We start from the raw sequence: 25,724 nt of genomic DNA on the forward strand, positions 1-25,724 counted from the left end.
ATTACATTTCCTGGAACACTTAGACGGTTTCCGTAATTTTATTTGCCACAACCGTATTCGAAACGGATTCACATTGTGAAATTCATAATGGAATCCGATAAATTGTATCCTTATCACGCTTCATTGAATTTTGATGCTACTTATCGATGATATATCCTATAATAACCTTACTTGCCTTTTCCCGTCGATTTATAAATAGCTCAAGGACTTCCTCTTAAACTGCTATAGTTCTTTATTCTAATCCCATTGCCAGTCATCCTTTGAGGATTTTGAATTGTGTCTTCCATGATTGTAAAATGACAAAGTCAATCAATCATTGCATCACATGAATATTTGTCTCGAAGTTGTGTTGTCGTTACACTTTCTATGCTACTCTAACGTTACTAATGATCATGCATTAATATCTAGCTACTGTTTAAGCAGTTTTTTTAATGGATATTATATGGATTTATACTTTCAATTCCCTACTCAATATAATAAGCCAATTTAAATTTGATGGCCAATATTTAAAATGTTTCTGGATAGGCTACAAAATTGCTGATATGCTAATCGCTATTAGTGATTTTAATTATAAAAGGCCATTGATGTGGGGAAAGTGAGCATAAAATGCATCGAATTCAGATTTATTTTTCTTCAACGGCATCCGACTTACGTTTTTCTTTCAGTTGATGTATTTTTTTATGGTTATACCAAAAAAACTGCATGAAATCAATTTTGCTGCTCGTTGCAGATATAAAATATATCCTCATTACTTTTAATAATTCTCTTCTGGTTGAAATGTCAAATTTATCCGCTAAAGAGAAGCAGCCACGAGAGACTGTACGTATATTGATCGACTGAGTATGCATATCCAAGCTGGCAGACGCAACCATTTGCCAGATCAGTTGACTCAAGAGGAATTTTTTAGGAAATTGTGGGATAAGAGAAAAACCGTGCCCCTACTAAGCTACCATGCCAAGCTGCCAAAGCCAACTTAGTGGCGTTTTTTTTTCGAAAATGAATTATTTTTTTAATAAAAAATTGCTGTCGAACTTTCTTATTTTAAAATCGTTTACTTTTGGCAGTGACTTATTTAAACCCTACTAATAGTTATAAAATTCGTAAAAATGAACGTCAAATTCTATTGTATTCGATGTGATGCATTCGAGGGTTTCATTAATTTTAACAGGTTTATGTAGCCCTCCAATGGTGATCATTTAAGCCTTTGTGAATATTTTGTGCGACCAATATCTGCATTTTGGCGTACGCTACAACTGGAAATTGTTTATGGCTGCTGCTTTTGGATTAACGAGAATTTTTCATGGTAGAGAGAGTTTTTGAAATTATACATGCCTTTAATTTTGTGTATGATTTTTCTCATATTTTATTTAAAATTGGACCTGCTCATGTATTCAATAAAAAGTAAACTTACGTTTCTTCCACAAAATTTGCCGCGTTCCTATTACTGCCGAGCTTTTGCATAGCTTCAGGATTTTTTTTTAATTTCACGCCTCGGTTTGGATCGCGAAAAAAATACTTTTCAACGTTAAAGGAGAAACTCTATTTTTTATTTACTGTCTCTCACGTGCTTTCCGTGCCATTTTAGCATTTTCGCATAAGTGATTCCGTTCTAAAAATATGAGTGATCTTTCCTCTTTGCCAAAGTGTAAAATTCTGAGATAGTAGGTACATTTTATTTTTCTATCTCTTCCTCGTATTACCCGTCGGTCCGAAATGGGCGGTTTTCCCTTGGGCGAAGAGACCCAGTTTTCTTCTTGCTCAATCGGCTGAGAGCGATAGCATTATTTACGGTTGGTTTCCGGTTTAGCCGAGCTCGCTACGATTTATCGCGCTAGCGGGGGTGTATCCTATCGCCCAGAAAACTGTAACGACGCCTTTTTTCGTGTTTGTGGCGCCTAATTGAGATGAGCAGTAATGAGTCATCGTTAGCTGTAAATATACTCTTTTCCCTCAAAACGTGTAACTTTCAAAGAGACCAATTTGATTCGTCTTTCTCCAGAAATAATCTTTTCCCTCTCCATAAAGAAGAATAGTTTTCTCTCAAATTGTATATTTCTTGTCATTGGCCGCAACATGAATTCATCGAATTAGAAAAATATCCTGAAATTTTTCATGCTAGAGTTTGGAGAGTTAGAAAGACGCTATACCTTTTAAGATGTTGAGGTTTTTATTACTATCATCGGTCTTCTTTCGGTTTTTGATTCATGAATTTTGTTTTCATGACTTGTTGCAGCTTAATTTTGACTATAATACTGCGTATGGTGTACTTTAAATGAGGCAAACACCATTGCAGTCAAAATTTTGGGCTAACATCCTAAGCAAGATATCAACTGAATAGAGAGCATTACAACTGGATTTTCCTTTAACTTATTTAAACTGTTGGGGGAGAAATCTATTAAAGCTAAATTTAAAATTTTCCTTAATCTGTGGAATTAGTATGATGGCCAACAACCTTAACATACATAACTCCTTAAGTTAATGCGGATTTTTAACTTGCATTACCTCGATATTGGTTGAAGAGTGGCACAGACCTAACTGATTTATTTTTCTTCCCTGTTGGCAAGCTGTATACGTCATAATTCAAGCCCATTGCCCGTAGATCTGGTCGGCAAATGGGTTTCGAAATTTCCGTCTCTCAATAGTGATTGTTACCAAAGCATGTCTAGTTAAGTGTAACTTGGCGTCAAACACCGTGGGACCGAAGAATTTCCCCCAACTTCTTTGTATCTTGTGAGTGAATACCATCCCTTAATGAACTTGGATTTTTTTCGTGACCCGTTATTTGCTTGTAACTTACTCTATCATCTCATAAACATACAGCATATATAATATTCCATTGTTAAAATTTTCCTATATCTCATACTTTACCTCTGTATTTTCTCAGACGTAAAGTTAAGCCTTATTTTTGCGTAAGGAAAATTTTTACAGGAGTCTAATCGAAGAAACTTGATACTTCCGAAATGAAGCATAAGTTTTAAACATGAAATGCGTCGAGGTAAATGACATAAATTATCGGTCTATCGGGTGTGGAGCGTTCTTTTAAGTTGTATCTACCCAGATAATTATTGAAATTCCTTATGCTGTGCAGTTTACGGCATTGAGAAATGCATATAAACTTAGATTTTACCGCAGGCTTTCAGACTACAACTTTCCTTTATTCAAAAATTTATCCTTTTGCTGCACACTTTAGAGCTTTGCGTCCTACATTTCGTTCAGAGAAGCTGGTATACTCATCTCTTGATAATTCTACTCCTTCTCTGGAGTCTTTACTTCTGTGCTTGTTTTCCTTCATGTAATTATCCTACCCTAACATGCAATTAATTCGTAAGGGGTGCTTTAAGGTAATCGTAAGGTAAGCATTTCAAGGGGTGCTTTCTATCTTTGTAGGAAGTATGACTTTATTTGAACTGAAAGCCCTGTAATACCCATTGGCTTGATTTGATCACGTTTTACTTTAATCCAGATTCCTCAAGTTGCCTTATTCAATAGTACGTCTGCCGGTACGGTCTACGGTATCCTTTAAATGTATAAACCTTTTGAAGGTGACAATTATTAGTCAACTCCTATTCGTACCGCATTGTACAGGCTTTATAATTTGCATTTCTTCTTTAATTCCGATATCTGAGTATCCCAAGCCATAAGGAGAGACCTATAAACGTGAAATAAATCTTTATTAGTTCTGTAAAAACGCTTTGTAGAGCCCAAATATGTATCTCTTCTGCTACTCCTTAATCCTGTGCTTCCATGTGTAATATAAATGTCACGTAATAAGAATCGCTCATCTGTTCGAAAGCTAAATTAATATTTTAAAAATGTATCATCCAATTGTAGTACTTAAATCCTATGAACCTTTCTCCCGTTCCCAAACTAATTCCTTCAGTTCCCTAATATTCTTCTTCCTTGTTTCCTTCTTTATCTGCTCCTTGGTCTTCCCCTATGGACTTATCATTCGAGTTTTTCCTCCAATATGCTTTTCATTTACTTAATTATTGTGGCTATTGACATGAGCTAGCCTCCGGGTCCTTCTCATAGCACATCATAGTCCTCGTTAAATAGATCTCCCTTTCAAAATATTTGTATAAATAAATACAGCGAGCCATAGGAGGTAAAATTTCAACTCCACATTCATAATATTTAGCCCAGTGTTTACGATAAAAACACCCAGCCGGGATTGGTAAACATGGAAAACTCAAACAGTGGAAAATTGAGACTAAAATATGAATAAGGAGTCCGACAGAAAAAATGATTTCCCTCGAGGGAAGGTTTATTTTTTAAGCTTACCGCTGTGTCCAAGAAACTCCAACGAGCAGAAAATAATTTCTTATCTCTTAAATTATTTGATGTACTGCAAAAAGCGCTATTCGCGAAAATTATTCGTATTGTGGCTTTAGTAAATCGTTATTTTTATATAAAGGAAATAAGTATGAAGATAATTCCTGGACCATGAGTAAAAAAATGCCACTGATCCTAAATCTATTAAAGTTATAATATAGTTATTTGGGAAGCAGGATAACTAGCGGCGGGAGAAGCAAAAAAGATATTATCAGCGGAATAGCCCAAGCAAAGAGAGCATTCCACCAAAAGAGAGGCCTGCCAACAGCGTGAAACTTAAACATGGAAGTAAAGAAACAATTTATAAGAACCTACATCTGGAGTATGCTTCTACATGGAGGTGAGGCATGGACAATCAACGAAGAAATCAAGGATATAGGCCTTCGAAATGTGGTGCTACAGAAGAATGATGAGGATCAAATCGATAGTGAGGAAGGAAGTGTGAGGAAGTCCTAAGAAGATTAGGAGAGAAGATAAGCCTTATGAAAACCTTAATAAGAAGACAAAACAAAGGCCACATCTTGAGACATGATTATGGTCCCTTATGAAGACAATCATCGAGGTACTAGTGGATGGCAAAAACGGAAAAGGAAGACCTCGAACAAAATATATGGAATAGGTGAAAGGGAAGAAATAAGTAGGTGTGAAAAGATTTTTTTCCGGATATTGAGTGGGAGGGCGGTATCCCCCTCCGTTTCCCTCTTAATCCGCCAATTGGTAGAGTGTACCCCTTAGGCGCGCACTATAGGTATTAGTAAAGTTGAAATAAAAGGTAGTAGCACTTTTCCACAATTATTTAAATACAAACGACGCGTTTCGGTTCACAGAGCCATCGTCTGGTACAAGAAGGTCTTTTAACAGATGATGTTCTGTGACCCGAAATTCGTCGTACGCATTAGGAAATTAAGGAAAAATGCAACCTCCTTTTATTTTAATATGTCTTCAAACATGATGGTCTGATAAAGACAATCCTTAAGGGATGAGTAGAAGGCAATATTAGATAAGGAAGACCTCGAAAAAAGTGGATGGAACACGTTAAGAAGGATGTGAAAGAGGAGAAATTCGTAGGCGTGAAAAAATTAGCTGATAGAATAATTGAGTAGAGAGCTGCGTCAAACCAATCTCAGGATTGTTGACCAATGATGATGATTACTCTAATTAATATAAAACACGGTCTCAGGCGTCACTTTGTGGAATTGCTTCATCATAGAATAAAATTAAATTAAATTACTTTGTTTTATTCCACACTTTATTTTAAATTGCACGACCCGGGTTTCAGCATCTAATGCTATCATCATCATTACCCTAATTACTTCATGCTGAGGCGTTACAACATCTGTCGCGGAAAAAGGTTTATTTAAGTAATATGGTTATCAAAATTGTCTGAAACAATTAATCTTAGATATTAATCAAACAAGAGCTTTGAACGATTAGTAGCAATACGATTGCGAAATATCACCTATTTTAAGATTAATTTTTTCACACAATTATAATTTCGTCCAACCTTGATCATTTAATTTCCTCAAAAATCCAGAGTATTAATTAAAATGTCGAAAAGGCTGGATACCCACGAAAAACTGCAAAGTGCGTCCAAAATAATGTTTCCGTTGCCATGGCTCAGTAACTAAGGAGTTGCGAGCCCATGTTTATGGACAAAAAATGCTTAAAATTATCTCCCCTACCACCTCCTGAAGTGTTATGCAGATTCCTCCTGAAATACCTTGTATTCATTCTTCTCGTCGTAAAAATGATTATCTCCACTGAGACACTCGTATTTTGCGAGGTTGAATACATTAACCCCAGAAGTTAACTTCGTGGAATAGAAAATTTTTAATATTAAATTTATTTACCTATGCCAATAAATTTTGCAATAAGATAATTTCCGTTATAGTTAATTGAAGCATCATGACTTCGGAAATCGTGCAGGTCCACTTCATAAGAATTTGGGATGAGAAATTTTCACGTGTATATTTGGGGCTATTAAAGCTGCTGCTACCATTTTTTTAATGAATGGATGTTTTTTAAGGTGGCATATCTTGTAATAGAGAAAAGTCGATTTGATTTCTATGTCAGCGTTTATAATGAATCGTCACAGAGATCTGTCTATGATGTTTTCAAGATTTTCTGAATGGGCTTGTGCTTTTGGGAATTCACGGCTAACATTAAGAAATTTTCATTGTCTCTAACAACAGAGATAATTTTGTTTAACGTTTGGTGATATCAGTGTCATCATTATAATATTCCTCCCAAGATGTATTTCGATTTCATAACATAATAAAATCATTGAATGGTGAAAACCTTAAATGACTCTTTTCCATTCATTTATTAACCCTTCCAAGGCTTGATTGTCGCACTGCAGGCCGTTCGAGGTATTTGAAATTTGGGTGCAGGTTTACTGCATTGCAGGTGCTTGTACCGAAACTCTATCACCATTTCGTGATACCATTTTGCCCTGTAGACCAAGAGTTCACTGACCAAAATTTTCTATCGTCCACAACTACCCTCCAGATTTATTACCCGTAATATAGGAACGCCTTACTATTCTGGAGGAAATGGCTCGTCCGAATAGTCTGAGGTTTTAAGTTTTTTGTTCCTCCCATTGGCACGACTGGTGTGCTTTCCGTATAGTAACACAGGAGACGCGGGTGATTTCTAAACATTGGCACTTTTGCGCGGTAAAAGAGCATGTCGGTTGATACGAAGCAATGAAGTCGTTTGCTCAGACCCGAATTCTCAATCCATTAAAAGGATTTGGTAAATTTTAGGGAAAGATAAGACGATAGAAGACCTTCCTCAGCTGGCCACTCTCTAATAGTCAATAGTAAGAAAACGCAAAAGTTGTTATCAACTTATGATGGTTTGGAGACGTCATTAGTTTCGGCTCATTAGCTCCTTCAGAGAGAACCTGCCACTGATGGAGGGAAGATGGAACCAAGTCAGGAACTGAATATACCGCCACGCAGAGAAACCTTGACCATGGTTTATACTTAATTATTTACTTAATCTTCTAGAACTACATGATGGAGGGAGTCCACCAAGAGACATCTAAAGTATCATTTTTCTAAATTCTATTTTCCTGATGCCAGATTCCACGGAGGAGCCAATTAAACGTTGTTTTCATGGCAAAAGTTTCGTCGTAGGATATTATTTTAATGAATTCATGGTGTTTTTTTCCAACATGCCTCTTTCACATCGGAGGATTTATCCAGAAACACGCAGATGTCTCCAATTGCGTTGAGTAGCTGCTCTTCACTATTCACTTTCTATTTTCACACTTTATTTGTCCTTTTAAATGTGCGGTACACGCGAAATTGTTTTTTTTTCCTACGATTGCTCAGTAATAATCCGAGTCAAATTGCATTGAACCACTTTTCAGAGGATTTGATTTCGCATCAATTTTTTTTTATCATTCACATAGCACTAACTAACGCGTGGAATACTAAGTGGGTGACCAAGTTGCCTGAAATTCATCACGTGATTTTCTTACGTCAACCGATGTACCTCCTCCTTCGACTAAAGAGAGTGGCAGACCTCCTTCTTTGCGTAGCATTCCTCTCTCGGGATGAAATTCGTGGGCTCCCTCATGTAGGCTTTAGTGTCTGCCTCCCAACGTCTCGGACCAAAGTATGGGATTGAATGCCGGAGACAAGGGTTTGACGACAGAGCCTTTGTCCGGCCTTGAACCCTCTCGGATACGAGACGATAAGAAACCTTGAAATAAGGAAGCTTTAGGGGAGCAACTGGAAGTAACCGGGCAACGAAACTTGCTTTAAAGAACGCTTAACCCTTTACGTAGGGCTAATCGGCGCTTAGGCTCCTGTTGATCCCTCCATGACCCGTTTCCTGAATTGAAGCCATTCATTTTCATTCCTATGCGAGGGCAACGTGACGAGGCCTGCAGATGGCTGAATCAGCGGTGAAGATTTTTTTGTTGCCATTTCTGCATTTTCCAGCTTTTACGCACTCATTGCTAAATATATATGTATGGAAGCAATCCACTAGACAAGGTAGTATTTTTGTGATGATAGGTGCAGTAAATAAATGAGATCAGTAAAAAGGTGAGGTTGAAAGATTGAGAAAAGAAAATAGGTGAGATTTCAGTAAAAATTTGCCATATGGAAATTACAATTTCCACTCTTCCTGCTGAAGACATTTAGACAGTAAAGGCAGAAAATCTTCTGATGAGCAACATATGGATTAGAAAAACTCATATTGTTAAGAAAATTGTGGCCTGCTTCTAAAAATGTGTTTTCGTACTCAATGTAAAAAATCGCCAAATCTGGTAGCAAATACCGAGAGAGTTGGTTTGCCGAGATACATTTGGAAATGTTGCCCTAAATTCAAACCACAATTGAACTTCTTAATACCAGCTTTGGGCAACACAATTTAGATAATTAAGTAACGTAACGGAAAGTTTGGTAATCGAATAATGGAAAAAAAGAACAGATTAAATTTGACATTTTTCGGAGAAAGGTCAGAAAAAAATCAATTATTTAAATACCTGGGATCATCAGCGATTTGAATGGCTATTGATCATATAATTTAATTAAAGAGCTTGGGGAAACAAATCTTCCATTTTGCCTTTCTAAAATTCTGCTCATTTTTAAAATTATTAGCATAATTTTTGCAACGATTAAAATATATGTCACAGGTGAAAGAGCAATAAATGGTGGGAGTGGATTTTTATACGGATTCTTTTCAATAATATTTTCTATCATACACTTTCGTAAACATAACGAAACAAAAGTGACAATTTAATCGACTTTCTTTCAAAGACTGGGACCAGAACTTATGATCCTTCGCATTTTTCCACCCTACCTCATTTTACAGGACGACAAAACTTCTAAGCTCACATTTTAAATGAAAAATTCTATTTTATTTTTAATGTTTATTTTATTATTTTAAAACGTTGTCACTGGAATTACTCTGGTATTTAACGAATTCGTTTCTCATTATCAGGATCTCTTTTTAGATTGGCTTCGCAATGGAAAACTATAACACATTCTAAATAGGTTTACAAAATGATCATTAGAAATGTGACGATCAAGGAAGCGGGAAGATGGCCATAGTTGAGAAAAGAGTAGATTTAACTCAAGCGATTTAAGATATGACAGTGAAAAACAAAGGAAAGGATAAGATGGAGCAATGGAGAACTGATTGAATATTGGTAAGATCGATTGATGTAATAGGATTAATGAGAAAAAAAGACAGGGGAATACGAACTGAATGGGATATACACGGTGAGGAAAATCCTTTCTCGAATTAATAATGGAATAAATGATAAAAGGGAAGATAAAGAATGATAGGAGAACGTATAGCATTATGACAGGTTTCAAGATAGGCTGCAGCATTGTAGGGGTAGCAAGCAACATGAAGTATATTGTAAAATGAAGCCAGCCTGACGAAAAGTTAGCCAAATTAGTCCATGGGGTCTCTATAGGTGGCTAATTTCTCCAGAGTCGTATTTCAGGATGCAGCAGAAGAGTCATATCTAGCATGTACCATATCCAAGATAAATCATACTTGATTGAGATATTTGGAAGCCTCTTACGGTGCTTTAAGTCTAGAGATATATTTTCTGATTAAAAAAAAGTACTTAGACCATAATTGCCTTTACATGTCTGATTTGATGTAACTGCGTGCATGAAGAAATGTAGTTAGTTGATAACTACTATGGGAGAGAATTAAATAACTATCCTGCTTTTGACAAAAATCGCTGAGATAATCCTTTGTCTTCCTTTTTATAAGCCAAGTATTTCTTTTTACTTTAATCTCTCCATCCAATTTCAAAGTACTCGTAATTTTCTCTATATTAATACAGTTACGAGATTAGAACTCATCACTTGATCCACCTTCTTTTCGTATTGAATTTGCTCATTAACTTTCGTTTCATTATTTCTTTCAGTTTCATCTACATATTCTATCCGTGTCACGGTTTGTGCTTGTTTTCTCAATCCACTATGCAAGATCAACGTGATTGTTCTTCTTTATCATCTCAACTTCTCAACGTCAATCAGGATATTTGCTCATAATTTAATATATTATGCTAAAATATTACATATAATATATTATGCTAATATATTTTGGCTAAAATAGACATACTTATTTTCTGAGGTATGTAATATTTCCCATTTGTATTATTTATGAGGTTTATACATTCGAAAACTTTCTCTCGCCAAATTGGTTGATTTGTCATCCCCATATTTATCGTTTACGAAACGATCTGAGTTAAAGTTCCATATATGATGGAAATATTGATCCATATTGAGCTACAGTACCGCACTTCTACCTTTGCAAATCATTGTTGGTTGATGGGAGGATGAATTATAGAAAGAGGTGGTAAATATCTCAATTTAAACTAGTGGCATGAATAAATTTATGTCGTTTTGACTGTAAAGAGATAATAATAGCCCCCATCTGTAGGTAATACGCTGGGAAACATGTCCGTTATCGATTTTATTCTGTTTATTAGGATTGCTAAGAAGTAAATATTTCCAATTCCCTCTAATCTCAAGTCATTATTTTAACTACACACATGATCCATTTCTCATATTCCCTTAATTAAGGTTTCCTAGTAAACGGATTTAAACAATATATGAATGAGATAAATTAGGCGTGAATGCTTAGTATACATTTTAATGAGAAGACAGCTAATTTTGCAATGCAAATATGTAGTTTTATTTTAGCAAGGAACTGGAAATGTCCATAAAATTAAATTATTGAATTGGTATCACCTGACAATGATGTTAACTGTAGAATATTGTAGAAAATTTCTCATCTCCAGGATCAATATGCTAGACTTCCTCCATTTTAAGCCTGAAAACACAATTTGTGCATTTATATGCATCTGACGTCAGCGATTATTCTTGTCACCATAGATTGGTTGGCGCCCTTGATAAAATTAATTCCACCACTCCACGTAATTTTGACTGCTACCACAATCAGGATAAAGTTTTCGCAATGATAAATATGTTTATTCTACGTTTAATCTGTCGTAAGTGATTTCTCGCCATCACATTTCCTAGCATGTGGCTGGGATACTTTTCAGGGTAATTAAGTAACGTGAACAGAGTATGCTCAAGATAAATCCTATTCCATTCAAAACATTCGGCTAAGTACCTGTTAGTAATATCGTCAACCTTGTTTGTTCGAGATAGGCAAGATTTAATATTACGCATTCAATGTTTGCTCTACGCGAAATTACATTTCGTTAATCTATATATTATCATCGGCCTCTCGAAATCTCCACGCTGATGACGGGATAGAGGTCTCAGCCAATCCGAAGCGTTGGATAGCTGCTCTATCGGGGGAAAATTACTCAAGGAAAAAAGATAGCTGCGGATAGATTAGTGTTTGAGAGTGAAAAAAATAGATCAGTACTCACTGCAGTGACTGACAAACAGCGCATTTTCTCTGGTATAGATCAGTTTTTACTGCAATTAGTACCTACATTAAACTGCGATAAGTATATAAAACTGCGGTTATTTTATACTAATATTAGCTTATACGTGACACCACAATCAAAATTATTGAGCTTATATCGCAAAATTCGTGAAAATGGCAAAAAAATCATCGTGTCTGATCAAACACCACAGACTAAGGTCGAGGATTCGAGACCTGGACATCATCATCTGTTTTTGGAAAAGGCATTCTATACCACATATACACATGCAGATAAACCGAATAAAATAGCGCCTTTTCCCCATGTATGAGAAAATGCACTAAAAAGAGGCGGAGAGATTAGTGTTTGAGACTGAAAAAAAGACGCCGGAATAGCTTGCGGCTAGAAAGTAGCATTTTTGGGTCGGGGAGTGTGAGGAGGGCCGAGGGGAAGTTGAAGCGGTGCATGATGGGATGAGCGCGGAGAGAAAAGGAGAGAATGGCTCCGGGATGAGAAAAAGACTTTTCAGTTCGAGAGGCTTTAAAAAGTTATGGTTATGGTCTCCGAGGGGCCAAGGGGTTGGGATGGAAGTGGTTGTTAAAGCGCCGGAAAGGATGGCGGGACGGAGGAGGAAGAAAGATGAAGACTCGCCCCGAAATGTCCGCGGAGGGATGTTATGAATTGGTCCATCCCCATTTTTTTTCGGGGGGGGTAAGAGGGATACGGTGTACGGTGGCGGTGGAAATGAAAGGAAGGTCGCCGGCCCGCCGCATCGCCGATATGACTTAAATATTAAAGTGTACCCCCTCCCGCTCTAGTGCTTCCCATGAGAAAGCGAAATGACACTTAGGGTAAATATGAACCCGTTGATGCTCAGACCATCTCCGCTTGACCCGCCCCGCTTTGGCCTGCTGAAATAAACCCAGATTTCATTTTTTCTTCGTCCCTCCATTCTTCCGTTTATTAACCTACATTAACGTGTTTACGGTTAGCCTCTTTACAATCAGATTTGATGCAACATTAGTTCTCCGATACCGAAATTACATTTTTTTATAATTATTTCATTAACCCAAAAAAAATGTTTAAAAAGTAGCCGTGTAAGTTATTCCTTATTAATCAAGGCTCAGAGAATATATTTTGAAAGCCTCACTGTCAGATAAATGAACAATATATTACGTCTGGCAATTTTGATTGTTTAGTCAGCATATTTATGCATTTCTCAAATTTTATTACGCTATGAATGGAAATAAGCAGCATATCGGCGTGGTAGGCCAGGGCAGGGGAAGCAGCGACGTGGCCGCTGTTAATTTAAAACATTTTATTGTAAAATGATTGGAAAAAACTACTCGTTGGTTTTGATAAATAAATGGAAAGGGTAGTCAATCTCAATATTCCGTGTACCTTTGAAACATTAAACAATTTTTAGGCACATAAAGTTTAGCTTTACTCAGAGTTTAACTTGAATCATACATATTTGCGTATTTTTTTATTCTTTATATTTATGTCTAGAGACTTTATTGCATAACTTATGTATTGAAAATATATTTTTTACAATGAGGAACTATTCATAGTGCTGAAAATGAATCATATAACGCGTCGCAATTTTTCGTGAGATCTTTATTGGTATTTCAAATTTGTATAATTAATATTTAGCTAGTTGCAGATCATTTTATTTCTTACGTTCGTAACGACTTCTCAGTATTTAGGTGCCTCATAACCATTTATTGCAATTCGTAATGACTATTTGAATTCTAGAATGAAAAAATTATTATTAAAAGAAGTTAATTGATTACATGTGGTAAACAACCCATTCATAACATATTATCAAATATTTGACTGTTTTCAATGAATCTTTAATAACAGACAAAAAGGGTCTTCTAACTTTTCAGACTCCTGCATTAGTCGCTGCCTCTGAAACCTTATGCTCAGGAACTTGCATCTGTGTTATATCACGAAACATTTGATTATTTGGTAGCACTCTCAATTGCTTTGCAAGGTGTGGTAAATTAGTTGGTTCGGAAGAAAGTGTAGAGATATTTTTGAGAATGTAGTGCAATTATAAAATTTTCAAATGAGTAAAAATATTTTGTTCCGTCATTTTTTGCCGAAAACATAATGGAATACCAATGCGTGCTTCATCATGATAAATAGTAAGGTCTTCAAAATTTTTAAATACAGAGAGCTCTTCAGGGACTTTTTTTGCTAATCTGTTTCAGTGATGAATTCTCCAACAATCTTGCGATAACATTAAATTCATGCCCAGTAATAATCTATTTTTCTTATTATACATTTATTTAAACTTTTGAATGCTTGCTTATACAGTGCATTCACACGTACGAGTTAGTGTCTAAATGTATGAACGCGTGAGTGAACACGAACATATACCGTGTAACCACCCAGCTAGTGCATACAGTGAAATACATAACTCTAGGAAAATATAAATAAAAATTTTTGAGTCGGGTGGTGTGTGGAAACATTACTACATACAAATTAGAAAATATACACCGGTTAATTTGTTGTGGTTTCCGATAATATTTAAAATGCGCTTTTACTACCACGCTACTATGGCTTTTGTGAAATTTATTAGATTCATATTGCGGTATCATCCGCATTTGCCGCCAATTATGGCATCTTTAAATTACGATTTTCCCTGTTTTAAACCAACTTATGGCCCTAATATGAAAATTTAGCCTTTATTGTGAATGAAAACGATCCCGTCTGCGCATGGTGTCAAATAGAATACTAGCTATTATTCTAATTCTAACCACAAAAGGAATCTTGAAATTGAGCGGAAGTTACTACGCATATAATCTCACCCGGATTAATTTAGCAAAATCATTGAAACAATAATTACAATCTTTGATGGATCTGTAAATTGCTCTTTCAAAGAAATAAACTTATTTAAGCAGTTTATAAGCAATATATTAAACTGTCACATAACTGTATTAAATCAATTAATGATGATTAGTATAAAGAAGATCATGATAAAATGCTTCTAATCTCCTCTTATGACTGAAGGCTTGCTTACGCGTTGCATGATGGTCCAAATGCGTCAGACCCCGTAATAATGTCGCGCCGTTAATATACCCTTCACCGCTAGCATTAATGTGCTTGGGGTTGCATAAGTGAATTTTCCCTTGATCTGTTCGGCTACCTACAATGAGTGATTTCTAATCTCACGGTTTTCGTCCGCGGTGGAGTCTTTCACTCAGGTACAGAGTGGCAAATTAGTCAGTTTATAAAAGTATGTTTATCATACAAACGTGTTTCAGTCATTTTGTTATCCGTTAAATTGTTCCACATAAGATCACCATCTACTCTTAAGTTCGCGAATAATTCGGAATTTACAAAAGATAGCTTGGTTTCAACGAAGAAAAAAATCGTCCTCATCCAGCCTATCTTTTATAAATTTAAAATCAGTGATGTCTTTTGTTAACTAGTGCCAGAACGCTAAAGACATAAAAGTCAAATAAAACTATTATCAATTTTGTTTCATCAAAATGTCTAATATATATATTCGTAACAAAAAAATTTAGTAATAAAATTCAAGCAATTACTTGTAATTAAAAAAACACACAGAGTAATATTTCACTTCTAAAAAAACTAAAGAAAAGTGCGTTCTAGCACTGCTAATTTTGTCATGACGTCACTGTTTAAAATATGAAAAAGCGAAAGTTACTGTCCACTTTTCATGAGCTGGGGGCGTCATTAGAGTTCTGCTTCATATTATAGTTAAGGGTGAACTTTTCACTGAAGGAAGTAGGTAATCGCTGACAGGAGTGTAAGTAGCAGTAAACCATGTAAAATCGATGCTTGACGTCATCAACTTATCTACATAAGGGTCGAAGCCGTCGATATTTTTTTTTGCAATGAAATACTCCTTTGAAGCCTACTGACCGATAAACAGAAAATTACGGGAATCCTTCATTCGTGTACGTAAACTTCACTATAGAGTAAGCATGCTTACTCTATGGTGAAGTTTACATGATTTATTTTAACAAATTGTCTAAATTTTATTTTGATATTGCTACCTGCCTTTAATTTTCAGAGAATATGTAATTTATCAAATAACCTACGTACATGTTTTACAGCTCGATGCAAACTTAGATCTACTGAGGAATTGACTAATTAAAAAAAATATATTTCGGGATTGAATTCAGCTCCAAATCCTTAGTTATCCCACTGTTGATATATTCTAAATGTTAAGGGGGAAACTGTTTTCCATTGATTTTATAATACTATTGCAAACATTGGGCAAATGTCAAATTTTCAGTTTATTGCAAATGTTTTTTTTTATTCTTTATTATCAAATTCTGCAGTATCAAAACTTTCATCAATCTTACTCAGGACAGTGCTTGATATTTATTCATATTGTCATCAATTTCTGGCACCTCTTTTATTGAAGGAAACATATCATTTATGCCCTACCCATAATTATTTGTGTTGAATACTTAGCTTAAGATATGGGCTTGAGATTATCTAAAAGAGGTTCTAACTTTGCTAATTGAATTTTTTGTTGTTCCAGGCGGAGCAATTTGCCCTCCTTTGGATCCTGTTTGCCTTCATAGTGGCAGGCAACTGTGCTGTGCTCACCGCTCTGCTCCTTGCAAAAGCCAGTCGCAAGTCCAGAATGAACTTTTTTATAATGCATCTAGCAATAGCAGGTGAGTATGCAACACATGCATGCCTCATATTTGGTGGGTTTATACACATCAATCACATAAAACATTAATATCTAGCACATCATTCCAATACTGTTTCAATGGGTTACACTGTGTTCAAATCTGAAATTCGTTACGGACTTGAATCCACAATATCCAAATTAAAGCAAGGAAGATTGGTTTATGAATGAAAATTTCAATAAAATGTATATTTATTTAAGATGAAAGCTTGTAAAGAGAGAATTCATTTTCATCTTCCAGATCTTTCCGTTGGACTCATAAGCGTTCTAACGGACATTGTGTGGAGGATGACAGTATCTTGGAATGCAGGAAATGTGGCATGCAAGCTAATTAGATTCTTACAGGTAACCTTTTAAATCCTCAGGTATAGTGAATAATAAATATTTTAATGACAGCAGAACTTCATGTCTTAGTGTTTTCTGGCAATATTCTTAAGACCTATTTCATTTTAACCACTGTTTGAGATATGATATCATTGTTTTAAAATAAGGACTTAAATTATTTTGTTCCTGAAGAACAGTACATACTTAAAATTACTCAGTTTGATGCATCTCCTACTGGGGAGTATGACTGGGGAGTATGCAGATGTTCAGGTGGTAAAATCCACATATTTTTCATTTATTTCAGGCTATGGTCACATATTCTTCAACATATGTGCTAGTAGCTCTCAGTATTGACAGATATGATGCTATTGCACATCCAATGAATTTCTCTGGCAGCTGTAAGTATTAATTTAGTGCATCAGCCATTAATTGCTTAAAAAGTGCAGTACTCTTTACTAAGAGTGGATTGAATGAAATAATTGACTTGAAGTGGAAAAAAATCTACAAGTTACTTTTCATACATGTATGAAACACCTATTTGAAATGTGAATTATTATTATAGTATTCTACCGATTAAGGTAGGTTTGCATGGAGTATTCAAGAAATGATCTGGGAGCCTCCATTTCCTTCCGGCACTGCCTTCTTTAATTCACTGTAAGGCCTACTCTCTTTCAATCTATCTAGAAATCCTATTCTTTTCCTTCCCCTCCCTCGTTTCCCTAACATTCTACCCTCTAACACCATTTTCAACATCCCCTCACCGCTAAGCACTAACTCCATCCATACCTTCTGTCTCCTGCGTATCTCATCTAAAAGCTGCCTCTCCTCGCCAACCATGTCCAGCACTTCGTCGTTCCTTTTCCTCTCCGTCCATTTCACCCTTTCCATTCTTCTCCATACCCACATCTCGAAAGCCTCCAATCTTCTCTCGTCTTCTTTCCTCAGTGTCCACGTTTCCGCACCGTAGAGAGCTACACTCCAGATCAAACTCTTCACTAACCTTTTCTTTAAACTCTTACATAACGATCCTCTCAGAAGCTCCTTCCTGTTCATGAACGCCTCCTTCGCTAATGCTATTCTCTTCCTGATGTCCTTATTAATGTATCCGTTTTCCTCTAACGTACTGCCTAAATATTTGAATTGCTCAACCTGCTCAAGTTTTTCACCACCACCCACCTTTATCTTGAGTCTCACATTCCTCGCTCGTGATGCTTTACAAAACCACATAACCTTAGTTTTCTTGTGATTAATCCTCATCCCATACTCCTCGTAACGCTCGTATAACGCATCCACTAGAGCCTGAAGCCCCCTCGCTGACTGGCTAATCAACGCTTGATCATCCGCGAATCTCACTGATTTGAACATCATTCCTCCCACTTTTATTCCAGCTTCTAACTCATCCCACGCTTCCCTTACCATCTCTTCAGCGTACACGTTAAAGAGCAGCGGCGATAGAGGACAGCCTTGCCTCACACCTCGGCCAATGCTTGCCCACCCAGATTCTCCGTCCGCTACCCTCACTTGCGCAGTCTGGGCCATATACAGATTACGAATCAGTCGTCTATCCCTCCAATCTACACCTATTCTCTTGAGAATATCCATTAACTTTACCCAGTTCACCCTATCAAACGCTTTTTCAAAATCCACGAAGCACGCATATACGTCCTGGTCATATTCTAGCCTCCTCTCCACGAGGGACCTCATTATTGCTATTGCATCACGAGTTGACTTCCCTCTTCTGAAACCAAACTGATCTTTGCCCAAATACTCGTTTGCCCTTGCCTCCATTCGTCTGTTGAATATCCTCAGCACCACTTTCGCCGCATGCGATATCAGGCCGATAATCCTATAATCTCCGCATTCCATAGCTTTCTTCTTTTTCGGAAGCGGAATTAAAACCGTCTTCACGAAATCCTCCGGCCAGCATCCCTCCTCATAGATCCTGCGCACTAGTTCGAAAAATCTTGTCTTACCTTCCTTCCATAGAGTCTTCAGAAGCTCACACGGGATATTGTCCACGCCTACTGCTTTCCTAGCCTTCACATCACGAAGTGCTCTCTCTATTTCCGAATCTAATATCCCAGGCCCAAGATTATCCTCCTCCACTGCACTTTCCCCCTCTAGAGTCAATCTCTCTGGTCTGTTCATTCGGTCATACAGGTCCTCCACGTATTCCTTCCACCTACCCTGTACCTCTTCTCTCTCGGTTAGCATCCTCCCATCTTTAGCCTTAATTTTAGACATGGCTTGTCCTCTTTTGCCGCCCGATAGCGACTTAACTTTGGCGTACAACGCGCCTACTTCTCCATCCTTCTGGAACTTTTCCATTTCCTCACACTGTCTTTTCCACCAAGCCTCCCTTGCCCTCTTAGTTTCACGTTGTAATCGATTACTCAGTTCCCTATACATTCTTTTGCCATTTTCTGTGTCCGAAATGTGAATACATAATAAAATTTGTATTTAATTGCAACAAAAATTGGAGAGAACTAGTAATTTTGTACAAATTTTTTGCTATCAACTCTTGGAAAATTTATCAATCTCAACATGCATGTTTACTATCCATGATATGAAGTAACATCGTGGATACTTTTAAAGTTGAATAGAACAATTACATACATGCATATATGACTTAAGTGTTAAACTGATCCAAACTCTTTTTCAGGGAGACGTGCAAGGATATTAGTAGCAGCAGCATGGCTATTAAGTGCTATTTTTTCATTACCTATCCTCATCTTTTACCGTGAGAAGTCAGTCCAAGGTAGGAGGTAGTTTTTCTCTGTTTTGGATCATTTTTATATCCAATGGGTATAAAAGCTGAATTTTTATAAGAGAGCCAAGCCTCGGCCAACTTTCCTGGGCACAGATTGGTCCCACTCGTTCTCATTCCAAATTTGCTCATTCTTGACCCAGTTCATGCCGTAACCCATCAAATATGGAAAGCTAATTTCAACAACTCAAAATTATGGCCTGATATGCTTGCATTCACTGAATAACAGCTTTAAGAGGAGAAATTAATGTCATTGCATGCAAATGTCATTTTAATTATTCAGAACCTTATTATGGACTTCATTGGTTAATCACAGTTGTTGCAATCATAACTATAAATTTTTGAATATATACCAAAGACCTGAAATATTTTTTTCTCTCCTATGTATGGTCATTTAAACAAGCCTCAACTCACAACGTCCTCCATATTATGCTAAAACATTCTGAACACAAAGCTTGCTCGTATCATGTGACCTACTAGTACTCACAATTTATTTTTCCATTATTATCCTTAGAGTATAAAATATTCAGCACTTATTCCTATGAATGAACTCATGGTTTTCAGTTTTTCTCATGTTTTAAGCACATGGCCCAAAGCTTTTCTTGTTTAAATCTTTGATGGCCAATATTTCTTGGGAAATAAGGGCATTCATATGAGAGCTAATTTTTAAAGAGAGGGCATTCAAAGAGAGATTTCTCAGTAATCACTTTCTGCTGGCTGATCACTTATCATAATATTGTGTTTAGAGTCCAAAAAAGTACTGGATAGCAGATTTAATTGTTACTTGCTTAGAAGAGTGTGTGTTACTGTTCAGTCTTTAAGATTCCCAATATAGGTAAATAGTGTGATACCTTCATGACTGAGTGATTTGTGTAGTGTGGTGCAATCGACACAAATTCTCACAGCTCTTGATCATTCTGACTTTTCCATAGCCCTATAACCCCATAGGGTAACTATTTCTAAATTTGAGCTTTGTTGGCAAATGTTGGCAAAGACCTTCTCCATAAGCCATAAAAACTGCAATATGACAACCTATGTGTGTTATAGGTGAGCGATATATACCGTATAAGCGTGTGTAAGAGGCGTACACGTGTAAGAGGCGCACCCCTATTTTGAGCATTTCTATGAAGAAAAAAATTTGGCGGCATTTCTTTTATACTATCGCGCGGTGTTGCAGACGTACGCCTGGAATTTCGACAGTTATCGAACTTTCCTCTTTCAATATTAATTGAAAGAGGAAATTTTGATAACTGCGGCGGTAATAGCGGCATAAGAGGGAGTAGAAAGAGTTCCGATCCTCTCTTCGCATACGCCGTTGCTCTACGATGCTTGTCCTATTCACGAAGAATTTTGTTTAAATGCTCTCGCAGGAGTATTGAAATAGAATTGCAGCCGTGAAAAATTTTAAGGTAAAACACGACAGGCACATAGCATGAACCTTCCCAAGAGCTTGGACAACAATCGGGGCAATCTCAGCGCCGTAGGATAATAACCACGTCGTAGATTTAACCCGGCGGTAGTCGCGCCCATTTTCCGAACATGAACGGTCGCGTGGGGTGTCTCTGACACCCCATGAGATTTTCTTCAATTTCTTTCAAATAGTATATATTATTTAAAAATTTCACATACCGACGTATCCTTTGTTTATTTAGGAATGGCTATACTATATATTTCAAACCATAAATTCAACTTATATTTTTTTAAGAAAATATTTTTGAATACCCTATTTACCAGTAGGCAGTCCCAGTTCCTCCGGAAAAATTGCTAATTTTTTTTGTTTCAGCCAAAGAACACAGTTGAAATGTTGAGATATAAATACATGGCATATACTTTTACAAACATCAATCACTGTATATCATCATATTTTCAGCGTCGACCTCTATTTGCCTTACGTAAATACTAATAAATGTACTAAATAATTTACTTATCGATTTCCCAAAATGTATTCTTGAGGAAAAATTTACGATGATATTACGGTCACTTATAGCTATTGAAATACTCCTGTTAAAAATTATATACAGCATTGGAAAGGTAAACTAACCAATATGTAGTCCTCAACAGAAGTTCAATTTCGCGCTACTGAAAAACTTTATTGAATCTAAAGAATGTAGAAAATAAATCATGTAAACTATTTATTTGCTTCTAATCACTTCTCAAAAATTTCAGCAAACGTATTAGTTTCTAACACAGTTCACAGTATATATTTGTTATTATATCTGTTGGAAAAAACAAATCTTCCAACTTTTTTCTTTTTTTCTCCTCATCCTTTTCGCAGGCTCATTTTACGCATATTCCTCTATTTTTCAAGTCTCTAGAGATCGTGTTCAATATCGATCTAATTTTACTGTATAGAAAAGTTAACGATCGAGTTATCTCACGAGAAAAAACTTCTTTGCAATGTGATAGTGAATTGGAATACCTAGGTATAACAAATGCACTGATGTCAGCAGTGTTTGGCAAATGAAAGAAAATGGCCATGGACCATCTCCTGATGTTTCTGTTTGTATGATAGGGAGAGCCTATTTTGTCTAATGTGGCTAGACCTCCTTCTGTGCAGTTATAAAAGGTTAATAATTCCAGTTTTCTCTTATTATCTATTCGTCTTGGATTCATAGACAGAAATAGCTATGTGAATTGTTGGCCAAACAATTACATTCTTTAACCATTTTACGACGCAGGAAATCAGAGCTTTTTTCTTCCTAAACCAAAATAAGCAGCTATTTTCTTCTTTCTTTTACATATACGACATTCAGTGCTAAATCTCTTTTATTTTTTGCGCACTGTTCCCACAACGGTCAAATTACTGCTTAGAATTTCATCTGCTTGCGGAATATTATTGAACCAGTAGTTCAAATTATGTTCCTCCCGTTTCTGTTTACAAAAGAAAACATTCGCTTTAACTCCTCTTTTGGACAGTTATCTACAAAAGATGGACCCTCTGGTTGCCACCCTGAGTAGGTACATCTTCAAATACAATCGAATTTGCCAATGCAAAAATTTTGATTCTATATTTTGCGGGGTTGGAAGGTAAATATTGCCTATATGAACATCTTTGAAAAGGAATCAATTGTTCATCAGCTTTTTCTCATTGCCCAATTCTATTATGTTGCCGTGTATTGCGAGCAAACATCTCAAATACATCTCTCCTTTGTGCTAATTTGCCACTTTTCATTTCCTCTACTCTAGCAGTCACGTTGTCGAAACGAAGAGATAAAGGGGGGAAAAAAATATGTCATGGCTCATGGAGGAATATCATATTTCCACTCCTAATCCATTGTGTCCACTCAGTTTTATTTGCCCTTGCTAAAAGAAAAATACTATTCAGGAATTCGAAGTCTTTCCTGTCTGTTTCACTATTTATTTTACGAGAATAATTTCAGTGACTTTCTCTACCTGAATATCAGTACAATTTTCAATTTTCTCTACCATTCTTTCAATCAACATAATACGAAAACAAACCATTCGTGTTTTGAATCCAATTTATTTTGCTAATAAGTCCACTTCTCTCAGTAACACTGCTGCAAGGTTATGCTCTTATGTTTGGTCTTGATACCTGCGTATTACACGTTGCAACTCCAAACTTCCCAACGTACATAACTTCCCTTCCCTTTTACAAAAGTTCCTCATCTCTGCACTGTTGTTCAGTGTAAGTGTCATACGCAGCTATACGACACCCATCTTCTTTTTCATCAGAATCAATCTTCTTCCCTCAGTGATTCATTCAAAAGACAAAGACTCTTTCTTATACTCTAGAGATAGCTGACATCTAGTATGGATTGAAAACGATGAATGTAAGTATTATAAGGCCAACCTTCACTGGTAAATTCACAGAAACATGAAAATGATGACTTTTTTGAATAACTACTGCACTGACGTAATTGAACGAAGTCTTCAAAAAATCACTTCTAAAAAATCGCATTTCCTACAAAAGTTGGCGTCAGAAACAAATAATTCCTCATCCAAATGTTCAATCAAAAGTCAAAGTATATTAGCTTTTTACTTTTTTTATAAAGACTGCAGGAATCCATAGTGTACTGAATGAACGTGCTGTTAGTATTACATGATCGATTTTTCGTGGCTCACTTCGAGAAAAATCACTATAAGAAATTACTAACTTTCTATTTGTTTACATAAATTTAGTAAAAAAATATACCAATAAATAAATATTTATTGATGTAAACGTAAAAAGACAACTTTCATGGTCAGTTTCAGAAAAGTAGCTATCAAATGTGATGAAAATGGATGAAAAACATTGAAGGTACTTGGCGGAAAACCGTTACGAGAACGGTCGCGTGGGGTGTCTGGCGCACCCCACTCTGCAGAGCTTTGACAAAAGTAATTTTTCTTAAAAACTTGCATTGATTTTATAATAATCTTTTACAAGTATCTTCAGAAAGCTTAAAAAATCAGCTAGAGGAGGTTACAGGTCATTGCAGTCACAATTGCAAGAAAAAATAGCGCTTATATGAGGCTGGGGTGTCTGGGACACCCCACGCGACCACTGCCGGGTTAACGGAACCACACTCGGTCCTCCATCAGCCAATGCCTCTGCCGTTTTTTTTTCCTTTCCGAGACCCCACAGGAAAATAGGAAAACATCAAGTTACAGGGGAACAATGGAAACGTGTTTCATCCCTACCCCGTCTCACCAACTGACCTTGATCAATCTCCCAGTTTATGGAGACCAAATGCTAGGTGAGTCATCTACTGAGCCCGAAGATATCTCGATAGCTTTCAATAATTGCATGACACGCACGAGGTTCAAAAAAAGAAAGAGATCTAACGCGACGCATATCTGACAGAATTTAAGTTTTTTAAGCTCTAATTGTTTGACACAAAGATATATAGTTACAACAAGGCTACTAATAATCAAAATAGTCCAAACGGGAAAATTTCGGAAGAAACAAGCGTAGCATAAGCGCATTCAAACAAGACGAGACGGACTGGAAACTTTAGACAACGCAAACTGCGTATATCACATTGCTGCGCCTTCGCCCCTTCGCTTTGAAGGCAGCGACGCGACGTCACATTCAAGATCGGACGTGTTCTTCCCGTGCTCCTTCGCTCATAGCCTCGTAGCTTGAAATACGTAGGGGAGGGAGCGCGCTCCTTCCCCTCCGTATTTCGTTGCTTGCTTCAAAGACGGAGGGATCGCGCTCCTTCCCCTGGACCTCTCCTTCCGCGCTCTTCACTCATAAGCATATCTGATTTCTTCCATCCACAATTTAGTCCAACAGTGAACACACTCGTTCGAATTTTTTAAAGCGCAGGTTTTGACACCAATATAATTTTCAGTTGCAATAATCCTCATATTAGCGTCTGAAGATGATTTTTGGAAAATCAGGTCCTTAGCGAAATGGAAATTACTCGGCAAGACAGATATTGACTATTGACCAGGTATGTCATTCAAAAATACGCGTTTCTCTACGTTTGATAACCGATTACTATATGCAGTATAAATGCCGCGGGATGCCCACTCGCGGCAGTAAATTTAGCGCGCCCTCCGGAGCGAAAAACCCCCGCGCGATCTTTTCCATTTTCACCTCTGGGGTACCGACGTGACGGCGCGATGCTTACAAGAAAAGCAAACAGGAGCATTTTAAAAATACGTCACTAAGGGAGAAACTCCCCTGCCTGCCACTTTTTTTTGACCTAGGATTACAGATGACTGACTCACACTGAAAACCAAGGCCACTCAGTTCCCCTTAGACTTGCGACCGGTGAAGGGGAGGGGGGAAGATAAGAAGTTTGTGTAAGAGGCGCACCCTCATTTTCGGCTGCAATTTCTGGGAAAAAAGGTGCGCCTCTTACACGCGCTTATACGGTATATATATGACACTGAAAAATCAAAATACGACCAGTTGTGAGGGTTGGATGCATCCTCTAAGGTTAATGACTCAGTACATACCCTAGATGGGATATAAATTTGTCTTATTAATAGGGGAATCATCTGCAAACATTTAAATTTTTTATGGTGCATTTAGTGCAAGAATATTCCCGTTTTCAATTTTAGAGAACAATAGATCTTTTTGATGCCAATATAATATGTATGCATTGGAAATTTCCAGAGTGATTTTTTCAGATGATCATGGTACCCATATGATGTATATTGGTGTTGTAAACAACATAATATGAAGCAAAATTGGCCAGATAAAAAGGAATTATCAAATGGCAATAACCAAGTATCAAAACAGTCATGCATCTACTCAAGACTTGACAGTGTAGGGATTGTGTCCCAAA

The 25,724-nt window shown here is 36.7% G+C and overlaps 1 protein-coding gene across 2 annotated transcripts in view; it reads left to right on the forward strand.

Annotated features, from left to right (window-relative positions):
* The window catches only part of LOC124159039 (cardioacceleratory peptide receptor-like), a 472,873-nt gene that overhangs the window by 431,968 nt on the left and 15,181 nt on the right, over nt 1-25,724 (forward strand). For both annotated transcript variants that reach the window (XM_046534529.1, XM_046534530.1), the window contains exons 2-5: nt 16,239-16,377; nt 16,636-16,739; nt 17,023-17,116; nt 19,381-19,476. In XM_046534529.1, coding sequence (XP_046390485.1) covers nt 16,239-16,377; nt 16,636-16,739; nt 17,023-17,116; nt 19,381-19,476 — 433 coding nt within the window. The remainder of the gene's footprint in view (nt 1-16,238; nt 16,378-16,635; nt 16,740-17,022; nt 17,117-19,380; nt 19,477-25,724) is intronic.

Source organism: Ischnura elegans, chromosome 5, assembly GCF_921293095.1.
Source record: "Ischnura elegans chromosome 5, ioIscEleg1.1, whole genome shotgun sequence".
In the NCBI taxonomy this organism is placed as follows: domain Eukaryota; kingdom Metazoa; phylum Arthropoda; class Insecta; order Odonata; family Coenagrionidae; genus Ischnura; species Ischnura elegans.